The sequence below is a fragment of the Monocercomonoides exilis genome (genome assembly GCF_001643675.1).
Source record: "Monocercomonoides exilis strain PA203 chromosome Unknown scaffold45-810774, whole genome shotgun sequence".
NCBI classification, from domain to species: domain Eukaryota; phylum Preaxostyla; order Oxymonadida; family Polymastigidae; genus Monocercomonoides; species Monocercomonoides exilis.
In genome coordinates this window covers 536,329-558,161 of record NW_027150590.1, presented here as the reverse complement: position 1 = coordinate 558,161, position 21,833 = coordinate 536,329, and the positions used below count along the sequence as shown (strand labels likewise).

The 21,833-nt window shown below is 38.5% G+C and overlaps 6 protein-coding genes across 6 annotated transcripts; 4 read left to right on the top strand and 2 right to left on the bottom strand.

Annotated features, from left to right (window-relative positions):
* Positions 1-208: 208 nt before the first annotated feature.
* On the bottom strand, positions 209-2,465 carry MONOS_15442 (uncharacterized protein; the record flags this gene model as incomplete). Its single annotated transcript, XM_067868318.1, has 1 exon — positions 209-2,465. The coding sequence occupies one exon, from the start codon at positions 2,463-2,465 to the stop codon at positions 354-356; it is 2,112 nt and encodes a 703-aa protein (XP_067721802.1). The 3' UTR covers positions 209-353.
* Positions 2,466-2,588: 123 nt separating this feature from the next.
* Positions 2,589-3,960, bottom strand: MONOS_18082 (uncharacterized protein; the record flags this gene model as incomplete). Its single annotated transcript, XM_067871065.1, has 4 exons — positions 2,589-2,975; positions 3,027-3,538; positions 3,642-3,858; positions 3,931-3,960. 3 exons carry the CDS (start codon positions 3,958-3,960, stop codon positions 3,147-3,149), a joined length of 639 nt encoding a protein of 212 aa, XP_067721801.1. The 3' UTR covers positions 2,589-2,975; positions 3,027-3,146.
* An 819-nt stretch (positions 3,961-4,779) lies between these two features.
* MONOS_18081 (uncharacterized protein) lies at positions 4,780-5,333 on the top strand (the record flags this gene model as incomplete). Its single annotated transcript, XM_067871064.1, has 2 exons — positions 4,780-5,094; positions 5,199-5,333. 2 exons carry the CDS (start codon positions 4,780-4,782, stop codon positions 5,331-5,333), a joined length of 450 nt encoding a protein of 149 aa, XP_067721800.1.
* A 1,688-nt stretch (positions 5,334-7,021) lies between these two features.
* MONOS_16566 (uncharacterized protein) lies at positions 7,022-9,643 on the top strand. The gene is made up of 2 exons (XM_067869470.1): positions 7,022-7,144; positions 7,461-9,643. Exon 2 carries the CDS (start codon positions 7,695-7,697, stop codon positions 9,351-9,353), a length of 1,659 nt encoding a protein of 552 aa, XP_067721799.1. The 5' UTR covers positions 7,022-7,144; positions 7,461-7,694; the 3' UTR covers positions 9,354-9,643.
* A 7,519-nt stretch (positions 9,644-17,162) lies between these two features.
* Positions 17,163-17,922, top strand: MONOS_18080 (putative 60S ribosomal protein L12). Its single transcript, XM_067871063.1, has 3 exons — positions 17,163-17,296; positions 17,361-17,541; positions 17,622-17,922. The coding sequence occupies exons 1-3, from the start codon at positions 17,186-17,188 to the stop codon at positions 17,825-17,827; spliced, it is 498 nt and encodes a 165-aa protein (XP_067721798.1). The 5' UTR covers positions 17,163-17,185; the 3' UTR covers positions 17,828-17,922.
* Positions 17,923-17,934: 12 nt separating this feature from the next.
* On the top strand, positions 17,935-20,064 carry MONOS_18079 (putative FAM91 N-terminus; the record flags this gene model as incomplete). The annotated part of the gene is made up of 3 exons (XM_067871061.1): positions 17,935-18,260; positions 18,327-19,779; positions 20,046-20,064. The coding sequence occupies exons 1-3, from the start codon at positions 17,951-17,953 to the stop codon at positions 20,062-20,064; spliced, it is 1,782 nt and encodes a 593-aa protein (XP_067721797.1). The 5' UTR covers positions 17,935-17,950.
* Between the last annotated feature and the right edge of the window lie 1,769 nt (positions 20,065-21,833).

Sequence of the window (21,833 nt, the reverse complement as noted above, 5' to 3'; positions counted from 1 at the left end):
AGCATTTTCGATTTTTGTTTCTATTTTCAAAGATTTTGAAACTTTTTTATCAGAATGTTCAAATAACAATCATTTTTTGAATAATTTGTTATAAAACAGATATTTGAATTTATTCATAATTTATGACTAAATCGTTGTTTTTAGTTGTATTTTTTCATTTATTCCGTTTACATGCATCCACAAAATTTTTATCAACAAATCATTTTCATAAAAAAAAATTCTTTTTCGTGAAGCATACGTATGCTCAATAAAAAATAACACTTCATCACCTGATACTTTAATAAAAAGATAATAAAAAGAAAACTTCATAATTTCTATTTTTTTTTCCTCTCTTCAGTTTGCGTGTTGTGCAGTCAGAACAAAATAAACAACAAACAATTTTCTCCCAATGCAAATCCAATAAAATATGGATCGATAATCAGAAGTTGGGTCATTTTCATGTTTTCAATCTCCACATCAATCGTCTTCAGCTGCCTCAGCGCAACATCTAACACAGATATTGATATTACACTCCCTCCTGATGTCGAAGAGTTGAGCACCACATCCTCCAGCGAAAGAGTCCCGCTCCCCAGTGACACCACAAACACACTCGGCGATGAGCTTCTTGTCGCGTTGTGATCGATCCCCACATGCCCCACCTCCAGTTGGCCAGAAGATATGCTAAACAGAGTAGTTGCAGACGAAGAAAGCGCACTTGTCCCAATCACACTCACTGCCTTCCCTTTCCCCAAAACAGAAATCTTCTTTTCCCCAACACTGATTGTTGTCCCTTCACTCACATGCCTCCCACTCAGCACTGTGATTGTCGAGCTCAGCTGCGCCATGCTCGAACTCACTGCATGCCCCACTGTCTTGCAAGGTGCTGCCTCACTCATCCCACACAGATTGCTCGCATCATCCCCACCCACCCCAACATACCGATCCTTCATCCCTTCCTTCAGCCATCCCTTCTTTTCTGTATGCTGATATTTCCAACTGCTTGATTGCAAATAAGCATAGCACACTCTCTTCTCATCACTATTCGTTGTATACGATTCGTGGAATGGGTTGCTCGATGAGAAGAAATTGTAACGATCTTCAAAATACACATCGTGGCCATATGGAGTGGAATTACTGCAACTGCAATCGTGGAAGAAGAAGAAATAGCAATAAGTGTTGTTGCTTGGAGCTGTTGATTGATATGGCCTGAAATCCAATCCTCCGCCAACTGACACTGCTGAGCACGAAATAAATTGGAGGCTCCTCATTTTGAATGCAGCTGGAACACTTTGGCAATACATCCCTCCGCCACAATTACTTGTAAGCGAGCACGAAGTGAAAAAACACTCAAACACACAAGCACTCTCCCCTTTGCCGCTTTCTGTTCCAATACAGGAAGATCCAGAAACATTAAAATTTTCGAGATAAAGCCCTCCTCCCACTCGATCTGCTTTGCAATTCTGAAATTCACAGCCGCTGATCCTGACACATGACGAAATTGATAGAGCATATATCCCTCCTCCATAATAATTTTTTGCAGTACATGCATTGAATGAGTTGTTCTCAATATTGATTGAACTGATCGAACGACACATAATTCCTCCACCATAAGCATATGCATAGCAATCATTGAATGAACAAAATTTCACTGAAAGCGTTCCCGATCCCAGATTATACATGTTAATCGCCCCTCCACTCGATATCCCATCTGAATAAGAACCACTTGTTCCAGTGGTTTTTGTGCCATTCCACACGCACCAAGTGAACGAATTTGCCCCATTGTCTGCTATCTGCTGTCTCGCTGGTTTCGATGGATTCCCTTCACTCCCGCTGACTGCAACATTCTCAGACCGATAGCATCTGATAAATGAGGTGTTCGAGGCAGACAAGGATGATGAGGGGCTGTTCAGTGAGGGTACAATGCCTCCATCATACACATCCCACACTGATGAAAATGTGCACCCACTCATCAGAAACGAGGTTTGGCTCGGCCCTTCACCCAGATGTGGTGTTTTCGATGGATTTGTGGAGATGTTGAAGAAGGTTAGCTGGGTGAGTGTCATAAGGCGTGTCAGGGGAGGCGCCAGAAACGGGGCTGAAGACACACAAAAAGATGAGAAATCGGACTCACTCACCAATACACTCCCTTCTTCTTCACTTTCTTCTTCTTTTCCTTTTCCTCTTCCTTCTCCACCTCTTCTTCCTCCACCTCCTCGTTGTCCTCCTCTCTCTCCTCCTTCAGCTCTTCCACTTCCTCTTCCCCATCCGACTCTTCCTCTTCCCCCACCTTCTCTCTCACTCCTCGTCTGCCCCATCCTCCCCTCTCCTCCAAACAGTCTCCCACACACATTTCCTCCCCTTCCAACCCCTCTCAGCGTGATGTTCCAAAACACCCCTCTGCACCTGCCCAGCTCAAACACCCCTGCCTCCTTGCCTCTCCCCATCTCCACACCACATCCCCTCACCACAACCACACTCCCCCTCATTCCACACACTGAACAACAATTATCATAATTCTCCAATAAAATTTGATTTAACTCAACCGACGGGTTCAATGACTCCCTCACAAAAAGATATCTCATCTTCTTCCTTTTTCCAACTTTTCTTCAAATATCTCTAAAAAATCATATCTCTGATTTTCCAGTTCCCTTCTTTCTTCGCTTCCATCAGATTTTCATAAAGTTTTCTCTTTCAATCGAACTTCCAAAAAAAAATGTCTTATTCTTCTCAAACATTTGCCAAACTTCTTCTTCTGCTGCATCATCAATTCCTTGATCTCATTTTCGGCTTTTAACAAGATTCGTCGTATATGTCTTCCAAAACCTTCAAAAAAAGAAAGAAAAATATCTTCTTTTTATTTAATTTATATTTTGTGCCTGCTCACTCCTCCATGCATCCTTCCAATTGTTGTTTTCTGACTTCTTTAATGCATTTTGTATCCTCTCTTTCAATATTCTATAGGCATATATTCGCAGTAAATATACCTGCAAAACAATCTAATTTCATAAAAAAATAATACATGAAAAATCGTAATAAAAAAAGCAAACCTATATCTTTTATGATGATCATTCTTCTCAAACTTTCTTCTTTTTCTTCAATTATTTCTCCGTTTTGCCAACAAAATCCATCTGCCTCATCTTTGATTCCCTTCTGCTCCCAAAAATCGTTCATTTCCAATCCTCGGTACTGCTTCCACTCAAATAGCTCAACCAGCTCCATTCTATAAAAAAACTAGCAATGAAGAAGATTCCATCTGAAGAGCCCCTTTCCATCCCTTTCTTCTGCATCACCTTTTTCTTCTCTCCATTTCCCCTCAAAGCAACATCAACACCCCTCCGCCACATATCCTCCATCTCTTCCATTTCATTCCTCATCATCCTTTTCCCAATCAAAAATATAAATGCCTCCAATATTTTGCCTCTCTTTGGTGCAAAACACCCTTTCGTGGTCAGCCCCTCATCTTCCTCTGTCTCCACACCCCCAATGCAAAGTGCTGCGCCTGACGTTCCTTCTTCCCGTCTTCCTCCGCCTCCGCCTCCATCCCTTGTTCCGCAAATGCCTGGCGCGTCCAAACGGTTCACAAAATAAATTATATAAGAATATGAAATATTTTCTTTCATTTTTCTTCTTCTCCAACCCCACTTCCCTCTCAAATAACACACGCATCCACAAAAACTCTCCCACTTGCTCCACCTCATATGAACCCCCCTTCTCTCGGTGCATTTGGAAAAAAACATACATCCCTTTTCCATCTCTTCCCCAGCCCTCCTTCTTTCTCCCACATATCTTCCACTCCAATAATAATATTCCATTCGCCACATCCATCTTCTTCCCCTCTGCTCCCCCTTCGCCTCGCCCCACCTCCTCTACATCAAAATCCTTTTCTCCAATAATTAACACAACCCCCGCTCCTTCCCAATGACAAAAATCTCAAAAATAACCCCTCCCAACCTCATCCCAATCCATCTCCCACACATCCATTTTGCCTCTTAAATCTCATAAAAACACCTCTTTCTCTCTCCTCAAAAAAAAATCTTCCTTTTATCGTTCCTTTCCCCTCCAAAACGTTGTTTCTCCACAAACACTCAAATCCTTCCTCAAGCACAATAAATCCATTCTTTTGTAATCACGTTGTCTTCATGTGCCCATTCAGCCACAGCGCATCGTGTTGTGCCCCTTTTCTGAATCCGCCCCAAATCTGTTATGGAGACGATCAAGCCAAGCCAAATTCAACAAAAGTGGCACAACCACCCGCAGAGCGGAAGTTCCATGCACTCAAAATATGGCAGCTGGAATGGGCGAGTTTTATGCAGCGATGAGGCAGATAGGACTGCAACTGTGTTTTTCTGAGGGAAGTGAACGCTGAATATTCTGACTGCTGGAAGGCGTGTTGGAGCACGAGCTTCCGCAGCACCACCGAAAAGAGGGGCAGTTTGTGCTTTATTTTTTGTTTGTGCTTATCAAAGAATTTTATTTTTATTTTTATTTTCATAATTGAAAAGGCGTGATGATATTGTTCGAAATTGACAAATGACAAATTCATTCGATAAGAAAACGAACAGGTTCAAGAGACCTTGCAATTATTTGAGAAGATATTATATGGTAAAATTTTATCGAAAACAGAGAACAATGAAGAATTGATTTTGATGAAATAGAAATTCCAGGTCGCATCAAGAATCGGAAAATGATGAAAGGAGGCATTTTCTGAGGGATATTTGGAATTGGGGAATTGGGCTGGAAAGAGGAAAACAAAGGGGATGGCAGACAGAAGGCTGAGAGAGGAGCAGGTATTTTGAGGATATGAGTGCGAAGAGCATTGTGAAGCCATTTGGAAGGAATTTGGCTGTGGCATTTTTGGCTGTGAATCGAATCGAGCATTTGGGGTCTTGGAAATCGGTTTCTGTTTGTTTTTGCTCGACTCGTGCTGCTCCAGTCAGACTTTTCACAAGGATGCCGTTTTTGTTGGAGAGGCTTCTGTTGGAGCGCCAGGTCTTTGCTTCTCTGGGTGCGCTTGCTATTGACAGAACAACTTTGCTTGATTCTTCTTCGGCCATTTTGGTGCTCGGCTTGTCCTCAGAAGATCAGCCACTTGAACCAGTTGGACCAGTTGGACAAGTTTAACCACTTTGCATCACTTCATTGGCATTTCAATCTAATCATCTTCATCGTCACCTTTTTCAACATCTTTGTCTTCTTCTTTCATCAAAAAATTATGATAGCCCTGTGCCGTGTGCCCTGTGCCCTGTGTCCTGTGCATGGGAATGGATGCTGCTGGAGCAAACCTCAGGCGCTCTTGCGATGGAATGGCAGTTGGATGCTCATTTGCGAGCGAGTGTTTCAGAGAGATTTTGTAAAATGAATTGCGCAGCCACAATTTCGTCAGTCAGCCCTACTTTTGCCGTCTCCTCCTTATTCACCTGATATGCCTTCCTTCATTCCTTCCTTCCTTCATTCCTTCCTTCCTTCCTTCATTCATTCCTTCATTCATTCATTCCTTCATTCATTCATTCGTTGAATTGTTTGTTGAATCATTCACAAGCCACAGGGATAGATTTTGCATCGGCTGAGATGCATCCGTGAACTGCGTCTTGGGCACTGGAGATATCATTTTGTGCGTCTTGGCGAATGTGGTCATTTGCTGATGCTACTTCTGCCTTCGAATGGAATTGTTCTGCTGATTCACCTGAACCGCTTTTATGCTTTGATTGATTTCATCAGCGCCTTTGTTGTCATCGTCATTGCTACATATTGCTGTGCTGTGATGGAAGGGAAGATGCAGCCAGGCAATGGGCAGAGTGTTTGGATCGCTCCCCGACTTGCTCGAATGAATGATATTTTTGGCAGAACTTTGCTTTGCCAGCCTTTTCGGCCACGCTGCAGCACATCAGAGGAGGAAGATCCAGCCAGGCAAAAATCGTTCGCAATATATTTTTTGTTGTTTTTTATTCTATTTTCGAAACTGACAACAAACATGAGAAAGCAAAGATGAAGTGGAGAACGATGCTGATTGAGGAGCTGTCAGTTTTCTTGAGAGGCACAGAAATCTGTCAGAAAATATTGGTATTATTTATTTATTTATTTATTTATTTATTTATTTATTTATTTATTTGTATATTTGTATATTTGTATATTTTTTGTTTGCATTCTGTTCTGGATTAGCTGTGAGAGAGCATTTTGAGGAGAGAGCAGACTTTTATTTGTTTGTTGAAGGAGAATGGGGAATGGGAGTTGGGAGAGAAAGGAGAGCGGATGAAGAAAGAAACTGGAGAAGGCGCAAGCAGACGGGGCAGAGGAGACAAGAGGAATGCCATTTGCAGCATTGCATGAGAAGCACAATCTTCTTCTTCTTCTTCATTTTCTTCTTCTTCATCGTCTTCATCGTCTTCATCTTCTTCATCTTCTGCTTCTTCTTCTACTGCTGCTGTGACATTTTTTGTCAGACAACCCATTTCTTTTTGTGCTTCTATTTTGTGCAGCGGAGTGGCAGAGAAGTGTTGAGTGGTGTGTATGCCAGCAAAAAGCACAATGATTTGTGGCTCGTGATTCCTCTGATGAACAGAAGCAGTTTCTGTGGCTGCCGTTCTTTTCTCCTTTGATGCTTGTATTATTCAACTCAACATATTCACTCGCCTTCCTCTTCTTTTTCTTCTTCTTCTGCTGCTGCTGTTGTGCTGTTTCTTGTTCTGGAACAGTGCGATCCTCAGATGCTGTCAAAAGCTGCAATAATTAATGAGATGAAGCATTTGGTGTTGTTTGTGTGGTTGGTGTGATTGCTTGCATTTTAGCGAGGGGAGAGAAAAAGAAAGCAAGGAAAAGGAGGAAGAGTGCAATGAGGCAAGGAATGTGCTGCTGTCAGATGAGGATGAGGCATTGAGGATGATTTTTTGTGGATTGGCTGGTTTTGGCTGGTTTTGGTGTGGATGGTATTTTGGTGGAGTATTTTATTGTGGTGGTTGGTGGGTGGAGTTTGGAGGGGTGGGAAAGAGCTGGATGAAGTGTGAGCGAAGGGAGTGAGCGTTGTTGGCTGGCTGAGTGCGATAGAAGGAGAATGCTGGGAAAAGCAAGAGACTCAAGAGAGAAAGGAAAAGAAGAATATGGAGAAGGGATTCTTCGGAGGGAGAGAAGAAAAAGGAGACTGAAGAATAAGGATGCAAAAATACAAATGGTTTGCATTTATTTTATCAGATTGATTGATTTTTCCCTTCTAAAAATTAAAAAATTATGTTGAAAAAAATAACATTATTCATTTCTATTTTAATGATATTTTCATATTTTCATATTTTCATATTTTCATATTTTCATATTTTCATATTTTCATATTTTCATATTTTCATATTTTCATATTTTCATATTTTCATATTTTCATATTTTCATATTTTCATATTTTCATATTTTCATATTTTCATATTTTCATATTTATTTTATTTTATTTTATTTTTTATATCTTGCAACATTGGAATTTTGGCATGGGCGCTCTACAGCAAGGAGGGAACAAGAAACTTGGAAGCGCTGGCGTTCGAGCGAATTTGGAATTATGGCAGAAGATGGAGACTGAAGGGCAATGAGCTGAATCAGCTGGGAAAGAGCTTGATAGATTCATAAATTATATAAGGCATTGGCAGAGAAAAGGAGCTTTTACATTTTTTTTTACAAGAATTCTTTTATGAGCAGCAGAAAGAGACAAGAAAAGGGTTGCAGAATAATTTGAGATTTTGATGAAAATTGTATTGAGAGGGATGGGGCAGACGAGGAACGAGAGAGAATGTGGAGGAGGAAGAGGAAGGGGTGAAGGAGGAGAGAGAGGAGGACAACGAGGAGGTGGAGGAAGAAGAGGTGGAGAAGGAAGAGGAAAAGGAAAAGAAGAAGAAAGTGAAGAAGAAGGGAGTGTATTGGTGAGTGAGTCCGATTTCTCATCTTTTTGTGTGTCTTCAGCCCCGTTTCTGGCGCCTCCCCTGACACGCCTTATGACACTCACCCAGCTAACCTTCTTCAACATCTCCACAAATCCATCGAAAACACCACATCTGGGTGAAGGGCTGGGCCAAACATCATTTCTGATGAGTGGATGTGAATTTGTGTCAGTGTGGGATGTGTATGATGGGGGCATTGTCCCCTCGCTGAACAGCCCCTCATCATCCTTGGCTGCCTCGAACACCTCGTTTGTCAGGTGCTATCGATCACAGAATGTTGCAGTCAGCGGGAGTGAGGGGAATCCATCGAAACCAGCGAGACAGCAGATAACAGACAATGGGGCAAATTCGTTCACCTGGTGTGTGTGGAATGGGTCAAATACAACTGGAAATCAAAATTCTGTCTCAGATGGAGCTTCAAATGGTGGAGCAATTTACATGTATAGCAAGACATCAGGAACACTTTCAGTGAAGTTTTGTTCGTTCAATGACTGCTATGCGCATTGGTGTGGTGGAGGAATTTTGTGTGTTTCTGTTAATTCAGTCAAGATCGAGAACAACTCATTCAATGCTTGTACAGCAAAAAATTATTATGGAGGAGGGATGTATGCTTATTCGATTTCTTCGTGTGTCAGGATCAGTGGTTGCGAATTTCAAAAATGCAAAGCAGTTAATTATGGAGGAGGGCTTTATCTTCATACTTTTAATGTTTCTGGATCTTCCTGTATCGGAACAGAAAGTGGCAATGGAGAGAGTGCTTGTGTGTTTGAGTGCTCATTCACTTCGTGTTCTCTGACAAGTCAATATGGAGGGGGGATGTATTGTTATGGCGTTCCGGCTGCATTCAAAATGCGGAGCCTCCAATTTATTTCGTGCAGTGCATTATCATATGGCGGAGGGATGAGATTTTATCCTGATCAATCAGAAGCTCCAGATGACAAGCTTTATTGTTATTTCTTCTTCTTCCACGATTGCAGATGCAGTAATTCCACTCCATATGGCCATGATGTGTTTTTTCAAGACAATTACAATCACTTTTCTTCGAACAACCCGTTCTACGAATCATACACAACGAATAGCAATGATAAGAGAGTGTGCTATTATTATAATGGTTATCAACATACAGAAAAGAAGGGATGGCTGAAGGAGGGGATGAAAGATCGGTATGTTGGGGTGAGTGGGGATGACACAAACAATCTGTGTGGGATGAGTGAGTCAGCACCTTGCAAGACAGTGGGGCATGCAGTGGGGTCGAGCATGGCGCAGCTGAGCTCGACAATCACGTTGCTGGGTGGGAAGCATGCGAGTGAAGGGGCGACGATCAGTGTTGGGGAAAAGAAGATTTCAGTTGTTGGGAGAGGGAAAGCAGTGAGTGTGATTGGGACGAGTGCACTTTCGACCTCTTCAACAACGCTGTTTAGCATATCTTCTGGCCAACTGGAGGTGGGGCATGAGACAGGTTAGAGATGGGATGGCAAGCAAAAGAAGAAGAATGATGAGAATGACGAAGAAATGTAGTTGAAGTATTTTTGCAGAAATAAAGGATTCAGATGAGAAAAAGGAGATGAATATAAAAAGTGTGGAATTGCAAATAGCTTTTATTGAGTATTTTGCTGAGAAGAGAATAAAGAGCAAATCAGCCAACTTTTCCTCCGCTACAGAAATAAACAGTTCGATTTGTCAACGTAGCTTTGCCGGGAAAAAAAAAATAAATAAATAAATAAATATTTCCTCGACTTAAAAAAGAAAAAAAATTTTGTATCACTTATTTTGCAATTCACGAGACATATGGGAAAAAGCAGTTTGACTTCTGGAGAGAAACGAATATTTTTGTTTATTTTTTTCTCAAAGAAAAAGAAAAGAGAGTGCTAACCTGTCGAAGTGTTGTTCATGTGCATCAATGATGTTCGGGATAAAAAATTATTTCTTTTTTTTAATTGGCTTGTTTGCTTGTCTTCAGCAATTTCATAAATGTGGAAATGTTTATTGTGCAAAAATTATTAGTTGAACAAATATATTGGAACAACAAACTTATTTAGAAAAAAAAAAAATAACCATTTGACATTGTTATTTTCACTTTTTCGTCTTATCACTCAGTGTTTCTTGAATACTTTCAAATCGAAATTTTTTGACAGAAAACAAATGATTTCAAAAAAAAAAAAAATTAACTGTCGATTGGAAAAGAGGAATTTCTTTTCATTTTATAGCTGTTCTTTTCTTTTCTTTTCAAGATATATTTCTCACACAATCATGTTGTGCTTTGTTCAAGATGAGATTATTTATTCAGCATAGTTTTATTCTTTATTTTTCCAACATATTCGTGTTGTTGGATGAAGAAGCCATGGGGATATGATTGTGACTGATTTTTGAATACAACCAGGTTTATCATTTTATTCTGACCTTTATTTACATGGGTAATTATTTATGAAAAATCACAAAATACTTGTCATTTTTTCTTTTTGAGATGTTTTTCATTCATTTCATTTCCTTATGTTACTCATGCTTCATAAATGAGTTTGTCACAATTTATTTTGAATCAACAACAACGAAACTTGCTTGTCAATGATTTGGGTGATCATTTTTGAAGTCATAACTTTTTTGATGATGTTATTTATTAAGATATTTCAGTTGGAAACAAAGATTTTGTTATTCTCAAAGCACTTTATCAAAATTGTTTTTGAAATTTGTTGAATTTAATTTCATACTAAATCCACCATTGATGAATATTTTATGATAAACGTTCGAAAGAAAATGTGATTTCAAAAATAATCACCCAAATCATTGATAAGCAGGTTTCGTTGTTGTTGATTCAAAATAAATTGTGACAAACTCATTTGTGAAGCATGTGACAAAAGGAAATGAAATGAACAAAAAACATCTCAAAAAGAAAAAATGACAAGTATTTTGTGATTTTTCATAAATAATTACCCATGTAAATAAAGGTCAGAATAAAATGATAAACCTGGTTGTATTCAAAAATCAGTCACAATCATATCCCCATGGCTTCTTCATCCAACAACACGAATATGTTGGAAAAATAAAGAATAAAACTATGCTGAATAAATAATCTCATCTTGAACAAAGCACAACATGATTGTGTGAGAAATATATCTTGAAAAGAAAAGAAAAGAACAGCTATAAAATGAAAAGAAATTCCTCTTTTCCAATCGACAGTTAATTTTTTTTTTTTTTGAAATCATTTGTTTTCTGTCAAAAAATTTCGATTTGAAAGTATTCAAGAAACACTGAGTGATAAGACGAAAAAGTGAAAATAACAATGTCAAATGGTTATTTTTTTTTTTTCTAAATAAGTTTGTTGTTCCAATATATTTGTTCAACTAATAATTTTTGCACAATAAACATTTCCACATTTATGAAATTGCTGAAGACAAGCAAACAAGCCAATTAAAAAAAAGAAATAATTTTTTATCCCGAACATCATTGATGCACATGAACAACACTTCGACAGGTTAGCACTCTCTTTTCTTTTTCTTTGAGAAAAAAATAAACAAAAATATTCGTTTCTCTCCAGAAGTCAAACTGCTTTTTCCCATATGTCTCGTGAATTGCAAAATAAGTGATACAAAATTTTTTTTCTTTTTTAAGTCGAGGAAATATTTATTTATTTATTTATTTTTTTTTTCCCGGCAAAGCTACGTTGACAAATCGAACTGTTTATTTCTGTAGCGGAGGAAAAGTTGGCTGATTTGCTCTTTATTCTCTTCTCAGCAAAATACTCAATAAAAGCTATTTGCAATTCCACACTTTTTATATTCATCTCCTTTTTCTCATCTGAATCCTTTATTTCTGCAAAAATACTTCAACTACATTTCTTCGTCATTCTCATCATTCTTCTTCTTTTGCTTGCCATCCCATCTCTAACCTGTCTCATGCCCCACCTCCAGTTGGCCAGAAGATATGCTAAACAGCGTTGTTGAAGAGGTCGAAAGTGCACTCGTCTCAATCACACTCACTGCTTTCCCTCTCCCAACAACTGAAATCTTCTTTTCCCCAACACTGATCGTCGCCCCTTCACTCGCATGCTTCCCACCCAGCAACGTGATTGTCGAGCTCAGCTGCGCCATGCTCGACCCCACTGCATGCCCCACTGTCTTGCAAGGTGCTGACTCACTCATCCCACACAGATTGTTTGTGTCATCCCCACTCACCCCAACATACCGATCTTTCATCCCCTCCTTCAGCCATCCCTTCTTTTCTGTATGTTGATAACCATTATAATAATAGCACACTCTCTTATCATTGCTATTCGTTGTGTATGATTCGTAGAACGGGTTGTTCGAAGAAAAGTGATTGTAATTGTCTTGAAAAAACACATCATGGCCATATGGAGTGGAATTACTGCATCTGCAATCGTGGAAGAAGAAGAAATAACAATAAAGCTTGTCATCTGGAGCTTCTGATTGATCAGGATAAAATCTCATCCCTCCGCCATATGATAATGCACTGCACGAAATAAATTGGAGGCTCCGCATTTTGAATGCAGCCGGAACGCCATAACAATACATCCCCCCTCCATATTGACTTGTCAGAGAACACGAAGTGAATGAGCACTCAAACACACAAGCACTCTCTCCATTGCCACTTTCTGTTCCGATACAGGAAGATCCAGAAACATTAAAAGTATGAAGATAAAGCCCTCCTCCATAATTAACTGCTTTGCATTTTTGAAATTCGCAACCACTGATCCTGACACACGAAGAAATCGAATAAGCATACATCCCTCCTCCATAATAATTTTTTGCTGTACAAGCATTGAATGAGTTGTTCTCGATCTTGATTGAATTGATTGTATGACACATAATTCCTCCTCCATAAGCATATGCATAGCAATCATTGAACGAGCAATGTTTTACAGAAAGTGTTGCTGATGCTTTGTTATACATGTAAATTGCTCCACCATTTGAAGCATCATTATCTACGTAAGGCGATGTTCCAGTGGTTTTTGAGCCATTCCACACACACCAAGTGAATGAATTCGCCCCATTGTCTGCTATCTGCTGTCTCGCTGGTTTCGATGGATTCCCTTCACTCCCGCTGACTGCAACATTCTGTGATCGATAGCACCTGACAAACGAGGTGTTCGAGGCAGCCAAGGATGATGAGGGGCTGTTGAGTGAAGGGATAATGCCCCCATCATACACATCCCACACTGACACAAATTCACATCCACTCATCAGAAACACTCTTTGGCTCGGCCCTTCACCCAGATGTGGTGTTTTCGATGGATTTGTGGAGATGTTGAAGAAGGTTAGCTGGGTGAGTGTCATAAGGCGTGTCAGGGGAGGCGCCAGAAACGGGGCTGAAGACACACAAAAAGATGAGAAATCTGATTCACTCACCAATACGCTCCCTCCTCCTTCGCTTTCTTCTTCTCTTTCTTCTCCTCCTCTTCCCCTTCCTCCTCTTCCTCTTCCTCCACATTCTCTCTCGTTCCTCGTCTGCCCCATCCCTCTCAATACAATTTTCATCAAAATCTCAAATTATTCTGCAACCCTTTTCTTGTCTCTTTCTGCTGCTCATAAGAGAATTCTTGTAAAAAAAAATATGTAAAAGCTCCTTTTCTCTGCCAATGCCTTATATAATTTATGATTCCATCAAGCTCTTTCCCAAGCTGATTCAGCTCATTGCCCCTCAGTCTCCATCTTCTGCCATAATTCCAAATCCGCTCGAACGCCAGCGCTTCCAAGTTCCTTGTTCCCTCCTTGCTGTAGAGCGCCCATGCTGAAATTCTAGTATCGCAAGATATAAAAAATATGAAAATATGAAAATATGAAAATATTTAAAATTTGAAATATCATTAAAATAGAAATTATAAATGTTATTTTTTTCAACATAATTGTATCATTTTTTGAAGGGAAAAGTCAATCAATCTGATTAAATAAATGCAAACCATTTGCATTTTTGAATTCTTATTCTTTTTCTTTATCTTTGCATATTTCTGTAAATCCCAGTTCCGCCTTTCTTCAAACTTTCCCTCACCAATTCTATTCATCCGCTGCACTCATCATTTTCCATTCATCATTTTGGCAATTATCTTTCGTACTATTCCTCCAAAACAGCTCCTTGAAATGTCTCGTCCCCTTCCTTCATCTCACTCCAGCTCTCTTTGAACAATTCAGTCATTTCCAGAAAAGCTGTTCTGCCCATCATCAAAGAAAGTCCTTCAGCTATCTCAAACTTTTGAAGAACTGTCCTCAATTCTCTCATCCAATTTGTTCCGCTCTGAAACAAGCACTTTGTTAGAGAGAAGAAAGAGTGTAAACACAAAGGAAATAAGAAATTCATGCTTCAGCGTTCTTGATAATGATAGAAATTGATGATGACATTAAAAATGTTAAATAAAATGAACATCACAAATCATTATTTGTGGAAAGAAAACCTCTTCAATCCAAAACGTAAAAGAATTTGTTTCCTCAATGATATTTTCGCCCACAAAAGATACATCGCATGTAAATGATTTGTTTATCGAATCTTTCAAAGCATTGGAAATTACATAAATTTTTTTGGGATCAACAGGAAAGACTTGAATAAACAATACGTTACGATCTTCCGAATAAATCAGTCACTTTTCACTGAAAACAAAAAAATGCGTCAAAATATCTGAAAATTGTAAAATACCCGCAATGACTTTAACGTAATAAATGATTTCAACTTCATTTGAGAGCGACAATCCTCAAAAAATTATGTTCATAAAATTTTCTCTGCCCCAGTTCTGTAAGAAGCTTTTCATTCATTAAAATAGATGAATAATATGTTGTTGTTGTTTTCAAATTCTTTTCAGAAAAGGATTTCTGGCTTAATTATTCTTCATGCGGAAATGAAAATGACATTGCCTAATAAAAATATATTTTTATTTCCATCTGAGTGTACTTTTTGTTCCAAAATAGGTGAAAAAGCAGCAGAAACAACGATAGCAGCGTTTCTTACATCTGGCAACACTCTTTCTCCTGGAATGATTCCCCAACTCAACTTCTTTGGATTCCTTAGAAGGCCTCAAAATCAATCAAATTCATAGGAAAAGTTAATTGCTATTGGGCATTATAACCGCAGCACATTTGCTGTAGTGTTATTCAGATAGGATGCACCTTGATACTTTCAATGAAGTCAAAATTTAAGATGCTTTTGATAGACGCTGTAATTATCCATATGAAAACTACTGGAGATTTCTAATAGAAGATCATTGAAATCGTAAAGTGAAAATACTTATGAGGAAGCAGAAATTATTGAGAATGAACTTTACTCGTTCTCAAGGTTATTTGCATCGCCTATGACAAAAGTGATTCATGTAGTTATGAGTTATGTTGAAGACTTCTTCACTGATAAGCATCGAAACGAAATGAACTGAACTAACAGAAAGGGATGGAGCGCTTGTTCAACTCTAATGAAGCTGATATTGCGATATTTGCGATGAATGTCTTGTCAATATAACGAAAATGAAGAATTTCCTTTTATCTCATGAAAGATGAAGTCGTTATTGTGCTGCTTTAATAAGAGTTGAATGCTAATACGGTGCTATTTTGAAAGGAATTGTATCTACATCCATCTAGAAAGAAAATAAATATATCGTACAAATGATCTGAAGAAGAATATTTATTTATTTGATAGATAGAAGAGGAGTTTGCAAGATAATGCCTTCGAGACAAAATGTGAACATGCAAAAAGATGGTTGAAGAGAAAGCGTTGTGAATGCTTGACTCCGCCTCAATGAGTTATTTTAGTGAAGCAGGATCAGAGCATGGATATGAAGCATTTTATTCATTTGTTGAAAATAGCAACATTGATATTTCTTTGAGTAATCAGCTCGAAAATGAAGGCACGTACAAACATAATTGTGAATCTGCAGATGATAATGATGATGAGCGTATATTCGACTTGAATAATTGTTTAATATCTTCCGTTTGATGTATTGATTGTACATTTGACTCGCTTCACTTCCAAAGAAGAGAGGAATAAAAATTCATCTACGCAGGATTGAAAGAGAGGAATATGCGAGGAGAAATCTAAAAATCATTAAAAAGACTAAATAGCAACTTTTGGCTTTTTAGTAAAAACTGCCATTGAATACATGGTTCAAAAACTTGTAAAAAAGAGAAGTCATATTCATGTCTGCTCCCAATCAAGATGGTGTAGCTATTAGAGAAGCAGAAGTAAAAGTAATCGAATATGTCGATATTTTTCCTTTGTTGCTTCATTTGTGTATACAGAAACAAGAAAAAATACGAGACAATTAAAAAATCGAATGAATAAGTTGACGAGGTTCAAGCAATGATCATTGAAGATTCGCATAAAACTCGAAAGAGAAGTTAGCTACGGAGAAAATGATTCAGATTCCTTGGCTGGTTGGTTTCAAATAAAATAATCCTTTGCTTGAAAGGTGATTGCTGAGAAGTACTTTGATAACTTTTGTAAATGCTTCTATAATATTTTTTTTTTTGTGTGTGTGTGGTTGAATTTATAGAGTTCTTTCCTCTGATTTCGTAAATTAAAGATGAATTCTGATTGTTGCAAGTGTTGGAACTGCACTAGTTCTTTGCTGCTTTGCTTATGATAAGGATAGATAGAGTGATTGTGGAAAGCATGTGTCCCTGCTGTAAGTATGCAAATGTGCAAGAATGTTCCTGCAGATGCGACGCTTTGAAGTGAAGACGAGGCTAAAATGAACAAGAAGAGCGGAATGTTCAATCCATAAGAAGGCTTGAGCTAAAATTTAGGAAGAAGTTCCAATTACAGTTCTGAATAGTGATTCATTGAAGCTTAAATCTTCAAAAATGAAGAGGCTCTAAAATCAAGACTACTGAAAAGAAAATATAACATGTTTTTCTGAAAAACAGTCTTTATAAATATCCAAAACAAGTTAAAGAAAACACAGAACAAAACATTTTCTAACCTTTCATCTTTCAAATGAAATAACAGTTTCATGATAAAGTTGTTCTTTTGAGTTTTTTGCAAAGACTCATTTGCATCAAGATTGTATTTCACAGTTTGAATAGCGTAATTTTTACCACGTCAATTAGAATAAAATAACTGATATATCTTAATTTTTGCAATAAATGTTCCAACAATATTCAATCGAAATCACAATTCTTGAATAGGAAATTTGAATTCATATAAAAAATTGTTTGAAATGCTGCAATATATAATTGCCATCAAATAAATGTAATTGAATCGATATTATGTTCAAATAATACCAAAAAACAAATTTGAATAATTCACATATAAAATGTATGGGCAAAAAATTTGCAATAACTCCTCAATTGATCAAAAGCTTTTCAGAAATGCCACCAAAGATTGATCCAAATGAAGAGAAAATTGTTTTCATCCGTGCAGTCGGAGGAGAGGTTGGAGCAGCTTCCACTCTCGCACCAAAGATTGGTCCTCTCGGATTGGTTTATTTTTTTTTCACAAGGATTTAATATTTGATAATATTTGATAAAAATAATTTCCAAAAAGAACCCAAAAAAAACAGGAGAAGATATCGCTAAAGCGACAATGGGATGGAAAGGACTCAGAGTCACTGTTAAACTTGTTGTGAAGAACAGACAAGCAGAAGTTTTTGTTGTTCCATCTGTTCCTTCAATGATTATCCAAGCACTGAACGAACCACCAAGAGACAGAAAGAAAGTTAAAAATAGTATGTTGGATTTTTTATGACTTTTTGCATTTTATGAGTTATTTTAATGCGTTTTCGAAAAAATAATATAATTTTTTAAGTTAAACACAGTGGCTCAATCACCATGGATCAGGTCATAAAAATTGCACGCACCGTCCGCGATAGATCTCTTGCCTGTACTTTGAAAGGCACAGTTAAGGAGATTCTTGGCTCATGCGTCAGCGTTGGATGCTCAGTTGATGGGCAATCTCCAAAGGATCTTTTCCCAAGGATTGACGACGGAAGCATTGCTGTTCCTGATGAGTAAATTAAAAATTTGTTTTTTTGTGAGCTTTTGATCATAATTTGAATTTTTAAAGAAGAAAAATAAACAAAAAAAAAAATAGAATTTAAAAAATTATTTTCTTTGGGATAATGATCATAACAAAAGATGGAAAGCGTTCAATTTCATCTCAATGAAAAGACAAGCTTCCATAATCTTCCGTACAGTTTAGTTCATACATTAGGTCTTACAGAAAGCAAATGGAATGCAATGATTATTGATCATAGCATTAAAAATGCAGATTCATGGAATCCAGAACTTCCTATCAGAAGGGAAGAGTACTATGGAAGGTTTATAAAAACATTGCAATCAGAATTAATGGTGTATCCATACCATGACTCAGCTTATCTGACATGTGTTGCTGGTCTTACGCCTTATTCATATTACAGAGAGATTTTGATATCGCTAATTGAATCTGGTTTGTAGCTCAAAAAGTGAAAAGTTTAAGTTCATACAATTTATTTTATTTTATTTTTTTTTTTAGGAAAATCTTATGACACTTTACCAAATTTTACCGGTCGAGAAAGTGTTCGAATTCTTGGAGTTGGAAGAAATGAATTCATTACAATACTAAATACTCTTCGGTCAAAATCGTACTTTGCCAGGAAAAGAAAATCCACTCTTCTGTCTTTGCTTCCAACTCCACCTGTTCCACATATCGAACCTTGGTGGTTTGTTCACTTAGGAAGAGTTAACAGTCTTGAAGATGATTCAGTGAAAGTGTTGCCAGAACCCCAAAAAATGATCATACGACAACTTCTTTCGAGCAAGCAGCATTTGCAGCAATGGTTGCAAGCTATACAAACCATCACGATTTCTATTCAACAGCCAGAGCTTGTTGGATCTCAAACAAATTCTCCTTCTTCTCCTTCTTCTTCCTCTTCTCCTTATTCCTCGTTTCCTTCTCCTTTGCCTCAAGCAGCCTATCCCACGCTCCCGCACCCTCAATGTCTCTACGGCTGCGCCCCCGCCGGCTTGTTTGAGCGGAATGCGCTTATTTCCCTTCTCTCCGCCAGCAGCACGCAGCCACTTGTTTACATCACCATCCCCCTCTTCCCTTCTTCTGTGCTGACTGCACCAGAGATGAATGGGTTTGTGATGAATCGAGTGGGAGGGGATGCGATAGAGAAGGCGCTGTATCGTGTGATGAACTCGATGGATGAGCGGTTTCCGCTGAGGGTGATGGTGGAGGAGGAAGGGAGGAGGAGGAGGAGAGAAAGGGAGAGGGAGAAGGAGAGGGAGAGGGAGAGAGAGAAAGGGAGAGGGATGGGGAAAGGGAAAGAAGGAGGAGAAGGGGAAGTGGAGGAGAGGAGCAATGGATGGGTGCAAGAGATAGAGAAGGCGTCAGTGGAGAAAGTGATTGAAGAAGTAGAAGAGGAAATAGAGGAAGAAGAGGAGGAAGAAGAGGAGGAAGAAGAAGAAGAAGAGAATAAAGAAGAAAAAGATATTAATTCTTCAGAAGAAGTTGGAGAGTCAATTGAAACTCAACCAAATGAAGAAGAAAAAGGAGAAGGAGAAGAAGAAGAGAAAGAAATGGATTTATCAGAAAGTGTTACGCCACCAACACTTTCATCTATTCACATTGGTCATCATCAACAGCTGCAGAAGCAGAAAGAGATAGAGAAAGAGATAGAGGCAAAGAAGGAAGGAGAAGGAGAAGGAGAAGGAGAAGAAGGAGAAGGAGAAAAAGAAGAAGAAGATAATAAAAACAAAAATTCCATCAAAAACCCCATCAAAACCATCAAAACTGTCACAAAAAGAGTGGAAAAAGAAGAAATTCATCTGAAGCACAAGCGAATCCGGGGCAAAGTGTGGTGGGAGACATGGAAGAGGGTGAGTGAATGGGTTGGGCTGCTGATGCGGATGGGGTTTGTGTCAGCGAAGAATGGAGGGAGAGAAGAAGAAGAAGAAGAAGACGATGAATGGGACGGGTGGGAGTTTGAGAAGGAGAAGGAGAAGGAGAAAGAGAAAGAAGGAGGGAAGGGGAGAGAGAAAGAGATGGGGAGAGGAGGAGGAAGAGAAGGGGAGAAGGAGAAAGGGAAAGGGAAAGAGGAAGATTTTCATAATATTTCAATGAAAATGAATGCTTATGGAACAAGTAATGATGAAATGTTGGCTAATTCTCAATTAAATTCATCATCATCATCATCTTCTTCTTCTTCTTCTTCTTCTTCTTCTTCTTCTCTTTCTTCTTCCTCCAAAGATATTGTTCTTCTCTCTAAATCTGACTCACAACAAGATATTTCAACACAAATTGTCTCAAACCCAACATCTCCTGAAACAAACATGTATTCTTCTTCTTCTTCTTCTTCTTCTTCTTCCCCCTCCTCCTCTTCTTCTTCTACTTCTTCTTCTTCTTCTTCTTCTTCTTCTTCTCTTCTCTCTCTTCTCAACTCAGAAAACGAAAGAGAAGGAAATATTCATGATGATGATGATGATAATGATAATGTTGTTATTCCTATGCCTTTAAATGATAGAATTGATTCATCTTCTTCTTCCTCTTCCTCTTCTTCTTCCTCTTCTTCTTCTTCTTCTTCTTCTTCTTCTTCTTCTTCTTCTTCTTCTTCTTCTTCTTCTTCTTCTTCTTCTGATAACAATAAAATTCTGTATGTTTTGCCTTCTTCTCCTTCCTCTTCTTCAAATTCTCCTTCTTCTATATCACCTTCTCCTTCTTCTCCTTCTCCTTCATCATCGTCATCTTCTTCTTCTTCCTCTCCTTGTTCCCCTTCTTCTTCTTTTCATCGCATAATCGTTCAAAATTCTTCTTCTTCCTCCTCTTCTCCCTCTTCTCCTTCCTCTTCTTCTTCTTCTTCTCTCTCTTCCTTCCCTCACATCTCTCAAACATTTCTTTCTCGTTCTTTTCCTCTTCCTCTTCCTCTCTTCCTCAAACACACCGCCCCCATCCCTTGCGACCCTTCATGGCTTACAAGTTATCAGAATTCTATTAATTCTTCTTCTTCATTGTCTTCTTCTTCCTCTTCCTCTTCTCTTTCTTCTTCTTCTTCTATTAATTCTTCTTCTTCTCTTTCTTCTTCCTCCTCCTCCTCCTCTTCTTCTTCTTCTCGTCTTATTCCATCCACTTTTGATGTTCTTGTCCCTCTCCCAATGCTCACTAAGACTCCTCTTCCTTCTCTCGATGCGTTTATTGCTCCTTCTCCTCAAATTAATTCTATTTCTTCTTCTTCTTCTTCTCTTTCCTCATCTTCCTCATCTTCCTCATCTTCCTCATCATCTTCTTCTTCCCCTTCTTCTTCTTCTTCTTCCTTTTCATTCACAACAAATTTATCTTCCTCTTCTTCTCCTTCCTCCTCCTCCTCCTCCTCTTCTTCTTCTTCTTCTTCTTCCGTTCGTTCTCGTCTTCCTTCTTCCTTATTGTTCACTCAAAACCCTTCTTCTTCTCCTATTTCTATGCAGTTTTCTTCACCTCTCTCACCTTCTTCTTCTTCTTCTTCTTCTTCTTCTCCCTCGCCTTCTCCCTCTTCTCCCTCTTCTTCCTCTTCTTCCTCCTCTTCTTCAAATTTAATGACCAAAAAAGAATTTGACTCAACATTTGGAGCTGATAGAAACATCACTCAATTCTCAACAAAAGACAATTTATTAACTTCTTCTTCTTCTTCTCCTCTTTCTTCTCCTTTATCTTCTTCTCCTTCCTCTTCTTCTCCCTCTTCCTCTCTTTCTTCTTCTTCTTCCTCTTCTCCTCTTTCTTCTCCTCTTTCACATTCTTACTCAAACACACTTCATCCTTCCGCCATTTCAAACTCTTCCATTTCATCTTCTCCTCAAATTGTTGACTTGGCTAATAAATCTCTTTCGCTTCCTCCTCTTCCTCCTTCTCATCCTCTTTCTTCTCCTCAAAAAACATCTTCTTCTTCTTCCATTTCTTCTTCTTCTCCTTCTCCTTTATCATCATCTTCTTCTTCTTCTTCTTCTTCTTCTTCCTTCTCCTCTCCATCCCCCTTCCCCTCCTCAGCCCACAAGCGCCTCCTCCTCC

Excerpts from the sequence above, each read along its gene's own strand:
- MONOS_16566 (XM_067869470.1), top strand. The coding sequence starts at position 7,695 with ATGAAAATTGTATTGAGAGGGATGGGGCAGACGAGGAACGAGAGAGAA.
- MONOS_18080 (XM_067871063.1), top strand. The coding sequence starts at position 17,186 with ATGCCACCAAAGATTGATCCAAATGAAGAGAAAATTGTTTTCATCCGT. Across the intron at positions 17,297-17,360 it reads AGATTGGTCCTCTCGGATTG|AACCCAAAAAAAACAGGAGA; the intron begins GTTTATTTTTTT and ends ATTTCCAAAAAG. Across the intron at positions 17,542-17,621 it reads CAGAAAGAAAGTTAAAAATA|TTAAACACAGTGGCTCAATC; the intron begins GTATGTTGGATT and ends TAATTTTTTAAG.